The sequence below is a fragment of the Malus domestica genome, chromosome 04 (assembly GCF_042453785.1).
Source record: "Malus domestica chromosome 04, GDT2T_hap1".
Taxonomy (NCBI): Eukaryota; Viridiplantae; Streptophyta; class Magnoliopsida; order Rosales; family Rosaceae; genus Malus; species Malus domestica.
Genome location: NC_091664.1, coordinates 3320197 through 3335289, shown reverse-complemented (window position 1 = coordinate 3335289; position 15093 = coordinate 3320197). Strand labels below are relative to the sequence as shown.

The following is a 15093-nucleotide window of genomic DNA, read 5'->3' as shown; positions in this document are numbered from 1 at the left end:
TAATCGCGTCTTGAAGGAGGAAATCTGCGGCGTAATCGCAGTGAACGTAGAGTCAAACGACGCACTCTTACCATTTGAGTGGTGAAAAAGTGCAACCGTTTGTCAAAACAATCCCCGCAATCTAAATAACGACGTGTTAGTGAGCCTAATGTACGTTTTTAGTAGTTCACGAAATGGTTATCAAACGTGTTAGTGAGTACAAAAAATGTTTCAAACAAACCAAGCAGTTCGTAAACAAAGCCGTTATTCAATTGACTCCGAAAAATGGAGTCCAAACCCCAAATTGTATTTGTTCGTACTAAAAAGGTAGAAGAAATGCACACAACATATCAAAAGAAATTACATCGCAACTTTAATTTACAATCTATCGAAAAGAAACTATTCATCCGATTAAATTGATCAACTTGTATACGAGAAAAAAGTACGAATCCTCTAGCTTGTTTATGCTTAAAATAGTTTATCAAACTTTGTACATCACCGCCGATTTCTGTGGCCGAGTTTCGGTCTGAATTTGTTGGTCTTAACCCTGCATCAATCATACAAGTAAAAACGCTTATTCCATGAGTAATTGGTTCATGTAATTGGTATTTTTTTCTACCCAATTCGAAAAATTCTTTCAGATAATATGCAATAAAGCGTCTTAAGAGGATCGTTCATGTTACAGAGAGAATACTTTGAGCATTTTTTTGGTCAACATACCTTTAGCATTATGCTTGTAAGACTTCTACTTCTCTTGGATTCACTCTAGAAAAACTTGAATCCTATCACCAATTGTGTCATTAAAATCTAGCAGCAGCTTCCCTCCCATTTCATCAGTTGCCTCGTTTAGCAGTTGTTTGATGTTCACACCCCCGAGAGCTGTTGGAAAAACATGTGGAGTTTTAATTACACTACAAGGGACTACCGGTCTGGAGCAATTACCTATTTCAATAAGTTTGGAGAGAACATGAATAATACCTGGAACTATATTTGTGATTCCTTCCAAGAATCCAGCCTGTAAAAATTTATAACCAAAACATGAAAGCGGGTTTTCATAAGTCGGAAATAACATGACTAACATGTAAATGACGAATATATACAATCATATCAAAGACGATCCCAGATGAAGAGAGACGAAATGAAGTGAAATTCACTTGCTCAAGTGTTTTTTTTTCCTTCTTTCATGAATACTCGTAACAGCATTGCGACCATGCTGTTTCGCTCCAGTAACTGCCTGGTCACATATCTAGCACAATACCATCTGTGAAATGGTAACTCTCTAATCATATTGTAACATAAGGTGAATCTCTGCTTCACCATCTGCTCACCAAATTTTTGGGAGGATATTATTTTCGGAACTCTTTAACACTATCTGTTTACCAATTCTTTCCTTGCGAACCTATCATCACAACACCGTAGGGATTTCTAACGATTAAGAATGAAGACAAACTTAGGATTTTCAATAAGGTTGGTGGGGCACCTATTCCAAAAGTCTTACAATCTTTTCTCCTGGATAACAGTGGAAGCACTGTGAATGGAATGCTATGCCCATAAAGAATAGAAGACTTACAGGAATCCGAACATCAAGTTTCTCAAAGCCATCCCTTCCAGTTATTTTGACCCTCAACGTCCGAGACCAGATCCCAGAAAATGGACCCCTGGAACCATCTGCATCATAGTTATTGTACACGTCAGGTGTTATAACTTCAACAATGGGATCTTGAGGATTCTGATCTTTCTGCTCTCCACCATCTCTAGCGGTCCTTTGGAGACTGTATACACTACTGGTCACTGGAAAATAACCTTCATGTATAAGCACTATGAAACGAAAATGCTCATCTATATCTATAAAATTTTGGTTGGTACACAAAAACTTGAATGGAAACAAGTTGAAATTTATCTTGCATAGGGCCATTTATCCTTTTATAGTATCCAGATGTAACCCAATTTGTTATGTTAGTCCAATTTTAACCCAGTTTTGATAAAAGTAATCAACTTTCATCAAAATGCGGGGAAAGACGGTAGAGGCCATTTGATAACAAATTATCATCAAGGTAAGCAATAATGACATATCTACAACTCATGTGACTATACAAGTTACTCACATCTTTCTGGAGATAGCTGACTGCTGCTGGTAGAATACCGTTTTTCTTCTTCATAATAACTGTTGAAACCTAGAATCTCCTTAACCTCTTCGAAGGATGGCATACTTCCAGGAGGAGGGATGCGGCCTCCTTTGAGACCAGCCAGTGCTTCCTGCAATTGATTCATATAAGTTCCTTCCTTAAATAGTATTCTAAATTAATGAATTCTGGGCAAGTAACACTTCTAAAAAGCATAGGGAAACACACTGTTTGCTTTAACTTAGATTGTTGACAGAATGGTGAAAATTCCTTTGATATTCTTAGGGCTTGTAACCAAAAAAAGGGTAAATCCAACATTATATTGTAAAAAGTTTCTTTTCTATTCAATTTTCAAGAACTACGAGTTTACAATGAGAAATGTCTTTGTTCGCTGCTGATGTGTTTTCGGTTTTGATTCTTGAATCATATCATTAACTCATGCAAGAGTGGAGAGATCAATAGTCATAACTATATCAAATCTTTTATAGCATCATAATTATAGGGTGTCAAGATAAATGACCTTTTCTCTTGATGCTGTACTTTATTTAAAAGAAAAAGGTGTAGGCACGCTACCTGCATTGCTTGAATAGATACCCCAATCAAGGAAAGCGGATAAGCCACAATTTTATACCCAACATCCTCAAGTTCAAGTGGGTTGAGTATTGGCGTTTTGCCTCCTTCAAGCATATTAGCCTGATAGAACATGGAGATTTATCAATCACACCAAATTATTCTCATTTTTCAACAATGCCTCTGAAGTTACAAATTGAGCCACATGATTCTTAGATTATTAATTGACATACCATGATATGCATACATCACATATATCCATCCCCATGCAGTGCAACATATATAAAACTAAATGCTGTTTCTAGTACCATAAATGGAAAAGACCTCTACAAAGAACTCTTGTTCATGCTATAGGCAATATCTCATACAATACCTGTGTGTCACTTAACCATACTATCTGCACAAAAAATGTTCAATTACGTTCTGCTATTAAAAATAATAATAAATAGTCATCGACCAAAAAGAGTAATGAAAGTGGCCGTAGTCAGATATTCACTCCAAAACCAGAAATTTCAACCACAGTAGTATCACAACTCGTGAACATGTGGCATCCCATCAGTTTTGAGTTTTAACACCGTATAAACAACTAATAAACAGAAACCAAAGACCAAAGAATGAGTATACTAGGAAGCAAAGTGACACCTTAGTACACCTTAGTATACTAGGGCTCCAGTCGGAACATAACTCGGAGTCTTTGTCAAATTACATGTTCTGAAATATAACTTGGATTCATTAAACAAAAGCTGTAACTTTTTGTTTTTATTAACAAAGAAAATTTTCAATTATAGATATAATCGAGGTTTATATTCTGCAAATTTTAAGGGTTTACCATACCATTACTGAGGACAGTTTCTGAATTCACCAACAAAATACAACCTACTACAAACAGCTTATCCTCAGATGAACTCAGGATCATGCACAAGAATAACTAATCTACGGCTAGCCATATTGGGTATACAAATGTAGAAAAAGAAACGTGACAAAATCCAAGTCTTTGACAAATGTTATGTACCATTTTTGGAAGTAAGGGAGATATCCCACAGAAAGCCTTCATCTCTTCTTTAGAAGCAAGTGCGTCAATGAAAAGAACATCTGCACCAGCATCAGCAAATGCCCTTGATCTCCAGAGTGCTTCATCCAAAGACACTGCTTGACGAGAATCAGTTCTTGCTACAATGACAATGTCAGAGCCGCTCTCTTTCCGAGCATCAACAGCTGCTCTTATCCGCATTACAGCCTCCTCTCTTGACACCACTTTCCTTCCTTGCGTATGACCACAAGCTTTTGGAGAGACCTAAAGACGACAGTTTTGTCAGTGATAGCTGTCTCAAACAGGGACAAGATAAATGAATTTATAATACTTAGCAAAATAAGTAAAAAGCTAGTCAATTACAAATTTAAGCAAATGATGATAAGGTGTTTCAAATAGGTCAAACCAACCACAAAGAAATACGAAGTAACATACTTCGCATACCAATATGAAATCACATCATGTAAACCAATGGGAATCAAACACATGTTTTTTGTCATTCCGACCATCAAGTTACCCTGTCTCGAGAGGACACCGATTCCATAAAAGATCTCTTTGGACAATCAACAGTTTCAATATTTTAAACCTAACATTATGCTTGTAATGCTTCTCTAAAGATTAACTGAGGAAACAAAAAGGAATGTACGAGGAAGAAACTATTTTATAAAAAAAATTCCTACTTAGTTGGACCAAAGTTTTAGTATAACTTATAGAAAGATACGAGGTATTGTTTATTCATTTTAACCCGGCCACTTGAGTAAAGTAATAAAAATAAAACCTTTACACTTGCTTTTCAACAAAAGATTCAATTTTCTATTCTGTTAGCAGAATTCTGATCCAATTTCTTTGATGGACAGTAGGGTTTTATTCTTTGTAAATCTTCACTATAAGGAAAATAAATAAATCAGGCTTAAGAACACAAAAAATCAGTAACTATAAAATCTTTGGGTAGACATGACTATAAACGTAGGATTGGGAAACATGAAGAAATTTCCATAAAAAGAAGCAAACCCAATTTAAACCTTAATTACTCTCCAATCTACTCCCACCTCCTCCCTATCCCAAAGTTCCTTGCCAGTTCCACCATTGGTTAATTTAAAAAAGTAACAGCAACAGTTATTGAGAGTGAGAGTGTGTGTGTGTGTGTGTGAGAGAGAGAGAGAGAGAGAGAGAGAGAGAAGATGAAGAAAACAGGAAATATTCATGGATGCAAAAGTTCAATTCAATAGTATAACTATAACCTGATCTTCAAGCAAAATCCCAGCAAAACCAGCTTTAATGTATCCCTTGACAGTTCTCTTCACATTCATTGCATTCCCATATCCATTATCACCATCACCGATAACAGGAATTGACACAGCTTGGGTAATTTGTTGCCCCTGATCCACCATTTCTCCATAGGATATAAAACCTGTATCTGGCAACGCTAATCTAGCAGCCGATATTGAAAATCCTAATGGAAGAATAAAAGGGGCAGTAATAAGCTTGTTTTAGAGTTTGAGGCACTTAAACATGAAGATACATCAGAAAAATGGACCAAGGATGCAATAACACAACTGCAGTTGCATGAACTATATTTTTTTATAAAGAGCATACAAACATAGATACAAGAACATACAAAGGGAACAAATTGCCATCCACGTATTGCACAACAGTTAATTACCAAATATCTAGAATAGATAAGATCTTAAGAAACAACAGTCTGTAAATTCACACAAATAACAAAAGATGACGTATGATTTTTATGTTTGAAATACTTTAGAATCTTACCATTTTTCTTCTTTGATTAAACAACTTTCATTTCAATTTCTTCATGTTAGCTTTATTGTTGTAATACTACTCGGTGCACCAATGCTGAAAAATTTTCATTTCAATATACCTTGCAACTGCACCCTCCCAAACCTTTTACAAGTAATGGTATCAATAACAACGAGTATATACAATCAAGACAACTCCCAGAGTCTCACAAGAAACATGTCAAGCCAAACCCAATCAAACCCACATCAAAAATTGCTTCAAACTAAAGTCACTACAATCAAACGATGTAATTATGTCAACATCTACAAGCAAGGAAGAAAACCCACATCAACAAATTGAATAAATAAATAAAACATCATATACCGCTAGTGAAGCAGCACTGAAAGCCAGCTCTTTCCACAAGCTTGGCACTCAGAGCATCAAAACAAGCAGGGGCCTGGACAACCCCTGGCAACTCCAGAATCCGACGGAGCTCTTTGGCCGGAGACTCGGGGGCCAATTCTCTGTCTCCTCCGGAGTAAGCTGCGGTGGTTTGGAGGGCCGCCCTTTTGGCAGTGAAAGTGGTGTGTTTGAACTTGTGGGGCAGTGAAAGTGGTCGCTGTTGATTGAAATGGAGGGCTGACGATGACCCAAATGGGAGATTTGAAGATGCGGTGGTGGGATTGATAGAGGCGGAGGAGTTGTGGGGGAGAAGAGAGACAGTGCTGCTGCAGTTTCTGCTAAGCAACACCTGATGCTGTGGATTCATTTCAATGGCTTGTTGCTGTGTCTCTGTGTGTGTTCAAAGTTATCAAAGGCGTTATAACTTATGACAACACACACTGAGGGGGTTTCTGTTCACTTTCTTGCTCCAGTTATGTCTCATCTTGTCTTCTCTGGAGCAACTTGTATGATACGGGAGACGTTATTACGGTAGCAACTGATTATCAACGACTGAAGAATACGGAGAGATAAACTAACATGTATTTTTGCATTAGTGACATGAAATTTCATCGTGAAAATATACTCGGATCATACTAATTCTTGTATTAAGGTAGCGTCCTATTATCAATGATAGAAGAGCGCATGGAGATAAACTAACACATATTCTTATATTACAAATATCAAATATCACCGTGAGAGTATACTCGTGTCATACTAATCCATGTATACGTGGTGGCAATGTCCACGTCACATTTTAGCAAGAAGGAAGTAGAGCAAAACCTCTCTCAGTATATTCTATAAGGAATAATCTCGTCATAAGAAGTTTTGGTCCCAACTTAGAACCAGTTATGTGTATGAATAAACTTCACATTATAATAAGTTATAATTTTTCTTGGTCCCATTTTGAGAAAATATAGCTCCACACAGTAATCATTGATTTTTTCCCTTTAAAATGGAGACAACTTGTGGCAAGCCACGGTTATCCATCATTTCCAAGGCCCAGAGAGGCTATGGGAAATTTCATCATGTCCGTGGCCACAGTCAAGTAGACCCATCAGCTTGGAGCATCGAACCTGAGACCTTCCACATTATTTTGTTTATTGGGGAATCGCAGTCTGCGCCCTTACAACTGGACCACTTGATGTGTTTACACAGTATAATTGTTAATAAGTACAAAAATATGTAATATCACAAATAAAATTTTAAGATGAACTAAAATATTTCTCTAAGGTTGTTTGGAACAATGCTTTAGTTTTTAGAGTTGATGTCACGTCTTTCAATTTGCTGGTACGTAATATTTTGTCAACATGATAGAATGTCAATTAAACTTTTAGTGATGTTATTGTTAGTTGATGAAAATTTATGATTTTGAAGTTGCAGTGGTTGAATGTTGATCGAATAATTGGTGATATTAAAAGTTTTTATCTTCAAATGATCCTTGAAATTTGCTTATTTCGGGCGAGTTGAAAACCCAGAAAAAGGGGAGGAATCCACCAGTTCTTCAAAACCCAGTGACCAATTTCCGGAAACATGCATCTTCAAGTTCTCTTCTCCATCAACCTCTTCACAGGCTCTCCTTATCCTCGTCAAGCAACTGTTATTTTAGGGTTCGCCGCCGTACGCGTCGGTTTTTATTTTCCTCGGCAAATAAGGAGGAATTCCGGTTGCCACCACAAGATCACAAGAACGAGGAGAGGAGAGGTCGACCGGAAAATCAAGGGAACCGGGGAAGTTTTAGGTTCCAAATACTTTGATGTACGACCAAGAAAGACCAAATAACCAACAAGAAATCGAGTTTTGTTTTTCGGGCAAAGGTTCAAGTTGTGACTAGAAATTCAATTTGAATTATTTCGAAATCTTATTCTACATCTCCTAACTGAAAAAAGGGAACTCCAAACGGAAACCGGCTACTAAAACTGGCTAAACTGATGCCGCCCTGCGATAATGTTACCCGAGATTAAGTATACAGGGATCTCTTGTTCGACTCGAAAGGAAAAATAAAGAGAGAGTATCTTGCCGGCAAGAATGATGCAACAGCATTGGTCCTGCACTCTACTCCCCGACAGTCAACCCAAACCCGAATTTGTAGTCTTTCTTTCTGTGATCAATCTGCGAGGCATATATTTTCGCACTTGTCAAGAGAGAACTGGCAAAGCAGGGTTTCGTTAACTGAGAAGAAAAAAGAAAACGTTGCTAAATCCTCACCTCTGCAGAAAGAACAAAATTAAGACCCATATTTAGTCGCTCTTCCAAAAATGCAGCTACGGTGCCATTGGAATCAATCTTTCCTCTAAGACGGCACTGCAACAATTAAAAATAATAATAATTAGTCAAGAAGAGTGTCAATACTTACAAATTCATATCTAAGAAACCACTATTCGAAAGAAAAAGAGAAATAACCCAATCTGTTAAGGCTTCCAGGTTCTAGATGAATAGGAATTGATTATGGTTTACGGTTGACAAGGCAGTGTATGGTGAGTTTTACATGCATGGACTGCATATGTACATAAAAAAAATTATGTAGCCAGACAGAATCTGAGTCGGGATCAAGGTCTGCATAGAATCAACAGGCCATAATGTCCGAGAAATCATGCTTCATGAAATTGTTTACCGAATAGGTGGTCACATCCTCCAACAGCAATCAGATACCACTGGTTGTGTAACCGTACCATACTATGCATATAGTGACCACAGCATAAGAACTAAGAAGAAGAAAAAGAGAATGTCTATTTATTTCAATGAAATATTTGAACATTAACAATTCGAAAGCTACCTGTCGAAGAATGTAATCATAACCAAAACTAGCTGTGACATCTCTTGACATGTAGTTGTACATGAAATCTGATGCAAGAGAAACCTTCAAGGAAGAAACACTATAAGAAAGAGCTTGGATAAATCATGAAAAATAAAACTGCAGAAAGATACTCCAACAACATAAAAAGTAAAATATGTTCAACCATAGATCAACTTTGCTCACCTTATCAGAAACCTTTTGTACATAGCTAAGAGCAACCATTCCAGTGCTAGCGACTTGCCCTGTGGCAACCTGGGGGCGCAAAGACGAGTTGGATTAAGGTATGGATCACACAACAGTTACTCGAGTCAAAATCTCCTATTAAAACAATCAGCCAGGAAATATATAACAAAATCCCGTGGAATATGTTCTGGAGCTGCCCAGTCATACAACAGTTGGAATACTCCCTACTTAGGTTCATTCAGTATACAAGCCGAGGTTCACCTTCCAAGGTTCAACATCTTGGGCTTTAAAATCTTATGACCCTATATCACCTTTGTTAATAGAACAGGCCTCACCGGAGATGGTTATTGGTTACTGCCATGGAAAAATGTTGGCCATGTGCCCTTAACAACTAATAAAGCAGCTAAGAAGCTGAAATCCATTTATAACATTCATGAAGTACCAAAGATGATTATGAAGACCAATTAGCAATATTAGGTCTCAAGTTGTTTTGTAATTCTTTGCTTTCTGTTTTGTTTTGAAATTTCCTCCAAGAATTAGGGTGTGCTGCAATTTTGAGTTTTTTTTTCTTTCGGGAGTGGACTACTTGTTTTTTATCAATGTGGCACAAATTTTGTGGGGCCTGCAAGGTCCACATGAGGAGAAAACAGTGAAACTAACAGAAATTGAGACGGATGTATGAAATTGGTATGTGAGACATTGGTATGAAATTAAAAAAAAAAATTGGAAGACGTATGAAATTGAAATTGAAATTGGACGAAAAGTTGAGGGGGGAAAATGTGATTTACCCAAAATCAAAAATAAAATTATTAAGGTCTCACGCAAATGCAAATCGAAAATGTGTGGAATATGAGGTAAGCAATACATACATATATACATATAACTTTTTATTCTATTCTACTTCAACCTCAATGCCTTCCCATATGGACAGCCAGACCCTGTGGTTCTCAAAAGTTTGAACTAAAGTGTAATGCTGACTTGAACTTCATGAAAATATTAGCATTAGTTTTAATGTGCGGGATATTTGCCGCTTTTCCTCTAGAATAGAGACCATGAGGCTGCAACATGGACAATCCTACTATTACTTGACAACTAGTTAGTTTCCCTTATTTCCAATTATTTCATCAAATCATTGTTTTAACCAACTCTTACAACCTTAAGAGTTTCATAAGATTAATTTTGAAAACTAACATTGCAATCAAAATGAGCTACAAATATAAATTTCACTTCAAGCAATACTTTTCCCTCTTTATTCCCTTTAGTTAACTGCATACATTGAACTTAACAAAATCAACTTTAAATCTGAAAAATGAAAAAAATTTCATGATGTTTTAGCTTTACCTAAACAATTGTGGCATTCATCTAAAACAAAGAAGGTACTTGGAAAAAGAAACAATAGTGAGAAAGCATGCAGTTAACTACTGATATACATTCTAGATACATGAATCTTGATGCATGCCCTTTCTGGTGCCAGAATGTAACAAATTAATATCTTATTTGCAAGAATTAATGAGTAAACAACAGTGGGAATCAATTAAAACATTATGTCGCATATTCAGGAAGTTATAATTTAAGGGTTCAAGAAGTATACCATCTTTTCTGTGTTATACCGAGCAGCATAGCCAATACCAGACTTCCGATGCTGACCAGCCCAGAACACTTCACCGCCCAAAGCGAGATGGGGGGTCACACTCTGAAAATTAATAAGCACTCAAAAGATTGGTGAAATGCACTAGGTAAATCAATAAAAAATCCCACTTTCAAACTTTCACAGAGAGAAGAAGATGTGTCATTGGCATGAAGGCAACAAAATATGCTTATCACTAAGAATTTAAATGGAACAATCAATTACAGAGAAAAACAATCCAGAATACATAATAAATGCCACTATAAATCATAATACGTGCCACTACCAATTGGAAGATGACAAATTTTGAGTCAATACTGTAATTATCTTATATACTTACATTTATTGCTCCATTTACCTTTGGTTCATGCTCAAATTAAAATCAAAGGGCTTTAATGGCTAAAACGGTTTTGGCAAAATCTTAGGAACTGTTATTAGCACACTAAAAAGTCATCCTGCACTTGAAGTGCAATTTCTCCCTTGGATTGCAAGATGACCTTTTTGGAGTGCCAATAACAGCTTCCACATCTTAATAGATTTATAGAAATGATAAAAGCTGGGAAAACGAAGAAAATGATAAATAAAAGCAAGTAAACAAGCAGTTATTAATAATTGGCAAAAAAACATGGTCATCACATAGTTAAATATGGTCAGGGGAGGAACAAGAAAATCTTACTCGGTTAAATATGGTAATCAAATACCAGGGTTGATCTCCAACATGATTACATTAATACATTAGTATAATTAATACAGATTTTTACATTTCTGCCTTTTTGTATTAAGTGCTTTCCCAAAACGTTGTGAAATACACAATCCATATAAAATAAATATAAGAACAACTTTTTTCTTCCTTGAGAGGTGACAAGAAAAAAACCTATCAAATAGCGATTACATAAAACAAAACAAAACAAACAAACCTATCAAATAGCAAAATTACACAAAACAAAACAAACAAACAAATCTATCAAATAGCAAAATTACAGAAGCTTTGCCAATTAACACAGATTTACAAGAAAAAAATACTCTTCAGAACTCCAAAGATACAGAAGCCCAGAAGGAGAACAAAAAATGGACCCTCTTACATTAAGGAAACCTTGTAGAATCCATTTGGCAATAATTAATATATGTAGATTAGCCAACAATAAGTAACTTATCATGATATGAAATTTTGTTTTTGTCATAAGCTAATGAAAAGGTTAAACACAGAATATGTTGTCCAATATTTTACCTGAATGTAGTTTGCTCCAAACAGTGCACCATTTCCTAGTTGAAACTGTGACCTGTAATCTTTTCCCTGTGCAGAGGAAGTCAATGTTGGGCATAAATAAATAAAAAATGATTAGAAAATTAATTACAAAGTGGTTAGCTCAAAATACATGACAAAAATCAATAACTGTGTTATCCTTTTGGGTTCCAGTTGTTGAAAAAATTAGGGAAAAAATATAGATGGGAGGAGGGGAGTCTAAATCTCTTCTTCTCAAAGCTCTTGTTCTTAATCTCTAAAGCAGATCAAAGATCAATCCAATCGATCCTAATAGCCTGTACTTAATATCGTGGTTTTTTTTTTCAATACAGTGGACAAGGAGTCCAAATTGAAGCCAAAACACCACAGACCTACTTTACCATAAAACTTCATTAAGAAACAATTAAGACACAAATGCCTTACAATCTAGAACAGTAGAAACAGAACACCCCCTAAATTCCATAGAAACAGATGACCAAATCAAATCCCAAAACCTAACTCTAGACTAGCGGTCATTCCCAAACCCCTACATACTCCTCGATTTACCAGCACAATAAATTCTCAAGGGGCTTTAGCCTTATTCCCATCACCAAAAGGTAAATTCTCAAAAGGGCTTTAGCCTTGTTCCCATCACCAAAAGGCTTATCACTTACCAGTGGATGCCGTAACCACCCAACTCACTGACCTCCATGCATAAATTCTACCATAATGTAGAGATATTGGAAAGCGCACAGATATATAATCCAAACACCTCCCCCTGCTTATACAAAATGCACCAATGAGGTGAAAATTGAAATACACCAATTTGCTTGTCTTTGTATCAAACTGCACATGTTAGCCCTACCATGAGCAAAATCCATGCAAGAAGCTTCCCCTTCACGGTGGTAGAAATTCTAGAACTGTGTCAAAGTGAGACATAAGTTTCAAATAAGACATACAAGTAGGATGCTGAAGACTCTAGCTTCAAACTTCTTGAAATCTGCTCATTTCAGTACTACCTCATTTAAGCACCTCCTAAATGTCTACAACCAAAATCCCAATTCACCCGTATCAAATGAAGCCAGTAAATGGTTCCATTATGGTACCTGGACATCAATAACATTAAACAACCAAGAAGGCAAGCTTCGAAAAAAGATCTCCCACCCAAACTCTCATTCTATCCACTCTACAAATTACCAGACAACAACAATATAAAAACTTATTCGACCCAATAAGCAACCATGAAACAATTTTTGAACCAACCAACTAGCAATCCGTATTACTGATTAATTTTCAAGAGTGAAAAGGGCATTGATGAAAGTTAAAAGGTTAACTTTGTCAATCACAGAAGAAATAATTAAAGAGGGCAACTGCTTCCAGCATAAGATGTTTCTTAGCTATTGGAAAAGCTACAACTTAGAGCTTCTCCACAAACAGTTCTTAGCTTGATTTGATACAATTGTCTCATTTCTATAACACATAAAGCATTTTTAGCTTTTGCATGAACCTAACATGAAGTTTCATTTCAAGTGCTGTGAAGCGACATAGTAAACAAAGAAAAGTGCCTTTATTACAGCAAAACTCTTACATTGCTGAAAAGGTTGTGCCAAACAGGTACTTAGAATTAAAATAGCTATATGAAAGTTCTTTCATAATCACTGCCATGAGAGAAGTTTAACCTCGTCTTGGTAGCAACACCATTATATAAAAGAAAATTAACTGAAAGATATTACAAAGTCAGCAACATACCTTGTAATCAAAATTGACCATGCCATGTGACATGTGAGGCTCGTTGGTAAGCTGGAAAGAAGCACAGAAAAGTTAACTAACTAACTTAGACATTACAGATTGTCGGCACAAACTTTGCAAATAAAAAAGGGGATAAAGCGCTTCAACAGTCTTCCAAATCACCTGAGAATTGGCCTTCAAAGTAAGATTCTCAGATAAATCGCACTTTACTCTTGCATTAAGCCTCCCATCAGTCATGATTCTCCCAAAAAGCATCAACTGCATGTTAGCATATGTTTAAATGAGAGTTTAAATTCATATTGCCATAGAAAAGTATCCGAAAAGATCAATTTCATAAGACAGTTAGTTACCTTTGGATCTATAAAGTTGGCACCAAACTCATAGTGAGCAGTGGGAATTTTAATAGTTTCGGGAGATTGTGAAGGAACCTCGGTAGGTCCCATGAACACGCTGATTGTTGGTTGTCAAAGGAGCGTTACGATTCAGATCAGTATCTAAATAATAAGAATTAAACGTAATGATGATGGGAATGAATTGGAAGTCTGATCAGACCTGTGACTGAGTGAGAACCTCTGATTGAGTCCTTTAGTGAAATCAAAGCGCATCCCCTCAAACAGTTCCGGCTTTAAAGACACTGCATACACGTACAAAATAATCCCGTCTTAGACTCAACACTCAAAGAGCACTTCTTTCCTTTCCAAGTAAACCCAAAAATAAAAAGTCATTCCCTTTGGTTTCTAAAATCGGGTGACGTAACATGAGCCACCAAAACGATAGCTAAAAGACCTAATACAATTGTATTTCTCCGAGAATTCATAATTCAAATATAAGATATATAACAGATTAATTCACAATAAAACTTTCATGAATTACATGTAAAAGAAAAACCCAGAAGAGCAAATGTTTAAACTTTAAATATTAACAAGAATAAACACAAATCTCCATAATTTGCACATCAAAAAACAATGCAAGATAAACTAGAAAGATAATGAAATATGAAAATAATGGAGGAAAGAGCGAGAGCGAGAGAGAGAGAGACTGACTGAGAGCTTCACGGTGGATCTCCTCGTAGGGAATAGGGCAAGGAAGATTCAAGTAATCCACTTTCTCATCCTCTTTCGGCTTCGGAATCGTATCAGCCGCGGCGGTTGGAGGAGGAGGAGGAACGAGGCCCGCCATTGCTTGTGCTCTGCCTTTCGTCGGCAACAATACTCGGAGAGAAGAAGAATGGCTATCGAGGATTCCGATCAAATCAGAACGAAGAGCCTGCAACTGGAGGGTTTCTAGTGGCAAAACCTCCAAAAAAGTCTAAAACCCTAGTGGGAGAGAGAAGCGGGTGTTTTGGGTTGAGGAACCAAATGGGCCGTTGGTGGCCGCGTTTTTGGGTAAAAAAAATAGGAACGCAGTAAAAAATAAGAAAACTAATGAAAAGGGTTTTAATAATACGGACAAAATAAAAGGTAAAGTGAATAGTACCAGAATTGACTTTTTAGTGTAAAAATGTGGTTTTTCGTTAAAGTAAACAGTACCGGGTGCTTTTCGTTAAAGTTCCCTAAAAAATAATGGGGCTGATTGCTATGGTAAATTTGGTATAAAAGTAATTAATTCTATTGGCACAAGAGCATCACTGATCTT

General features: G+C 36.5%; 2 protein-coding genes and 1 long non-coding RNA gene across 4 annotated transcripts; all 3 read right to left on the bottom strand.

Annotated features, from left to right (window-relative positions):
• Positions 1–227: 227 nt before the first annotated feature.
• LOC103453629 (uncharacterized) lies at positions 228–6435 on the bottom strand. Of its 2 annotated transcripts, none has more exons than XM_008393220.4 (9): positions 5824–6435; positions 4944–5155; positions 3685–3966; positions 2676–2795; positions 2085–2235; positions 1550–1770; positions 958–994; positions 700–858; positions 228–526 (listed from the first exon to the last, which is right to left on the bottom strand). In XM_008393220.4, exons 1-8 carry the CDS (start codon positions 6206–6208, stop codon positions 740–742), a joined length of 1527 nt encoding a protein of 508 aa, XP_008391442.3. In that variant the 5' UTR covers positions 6209–6435; the 3' UTR covers positions 228–526; positions 700–739. The 2 variants fall into 2 exon arrangements, with proteins under 2 accessions (XP_008391442.3, XP_028956701.1); XM_029100868.2 differs by having other exon boundaries at positions 1550–1647; positions 5824–6369.
• Positions 6436–7704: 1269 nt separating this feature from the next.
• Positions 7705–14852, bottom strand: LOC103449844 (mitochondrial import receptor subunit TOM40-1-like). Its single transcript, XM_008389195.4, has 11 exons — positions 14502–14852; positions 14011–14092; positions 13809–13908; positions 13621–13716; positions 13459–13509; positions 11716–11781; positions 10452–10553; positions 8861–8929; positions 8657–8740; positions 8089–8184; positions 7705–7992 (listed from the first exon to the last, which is right to left on the bottom strand). Exons 1-11 carry the CDS (start codon positions 14635–14637, stop codon positions 7936–7938), a joined length of 939 nt encoding a protein of 312 aa, XP_008387417.2. The 5' UTR covers positions 14638–14852; the 3' UTR covers positions 7705–7935.
• On the bottom strand, positions 12380–12824 carry LOC139194894 (uncharacterized). Its single transcript, XR_011579645.1, has 3 exons — positions 12729–12824; positions 12575–12629; positions 12380–12487 (listed from the first exon to the last, which is right to left on the bottom strand). It is a non-coding gene; the product is annotated as an uncharacterized lncRNA (long non-coding RNA).
• Positions 14853–15093: the final 241 nt, after the last annotated feature.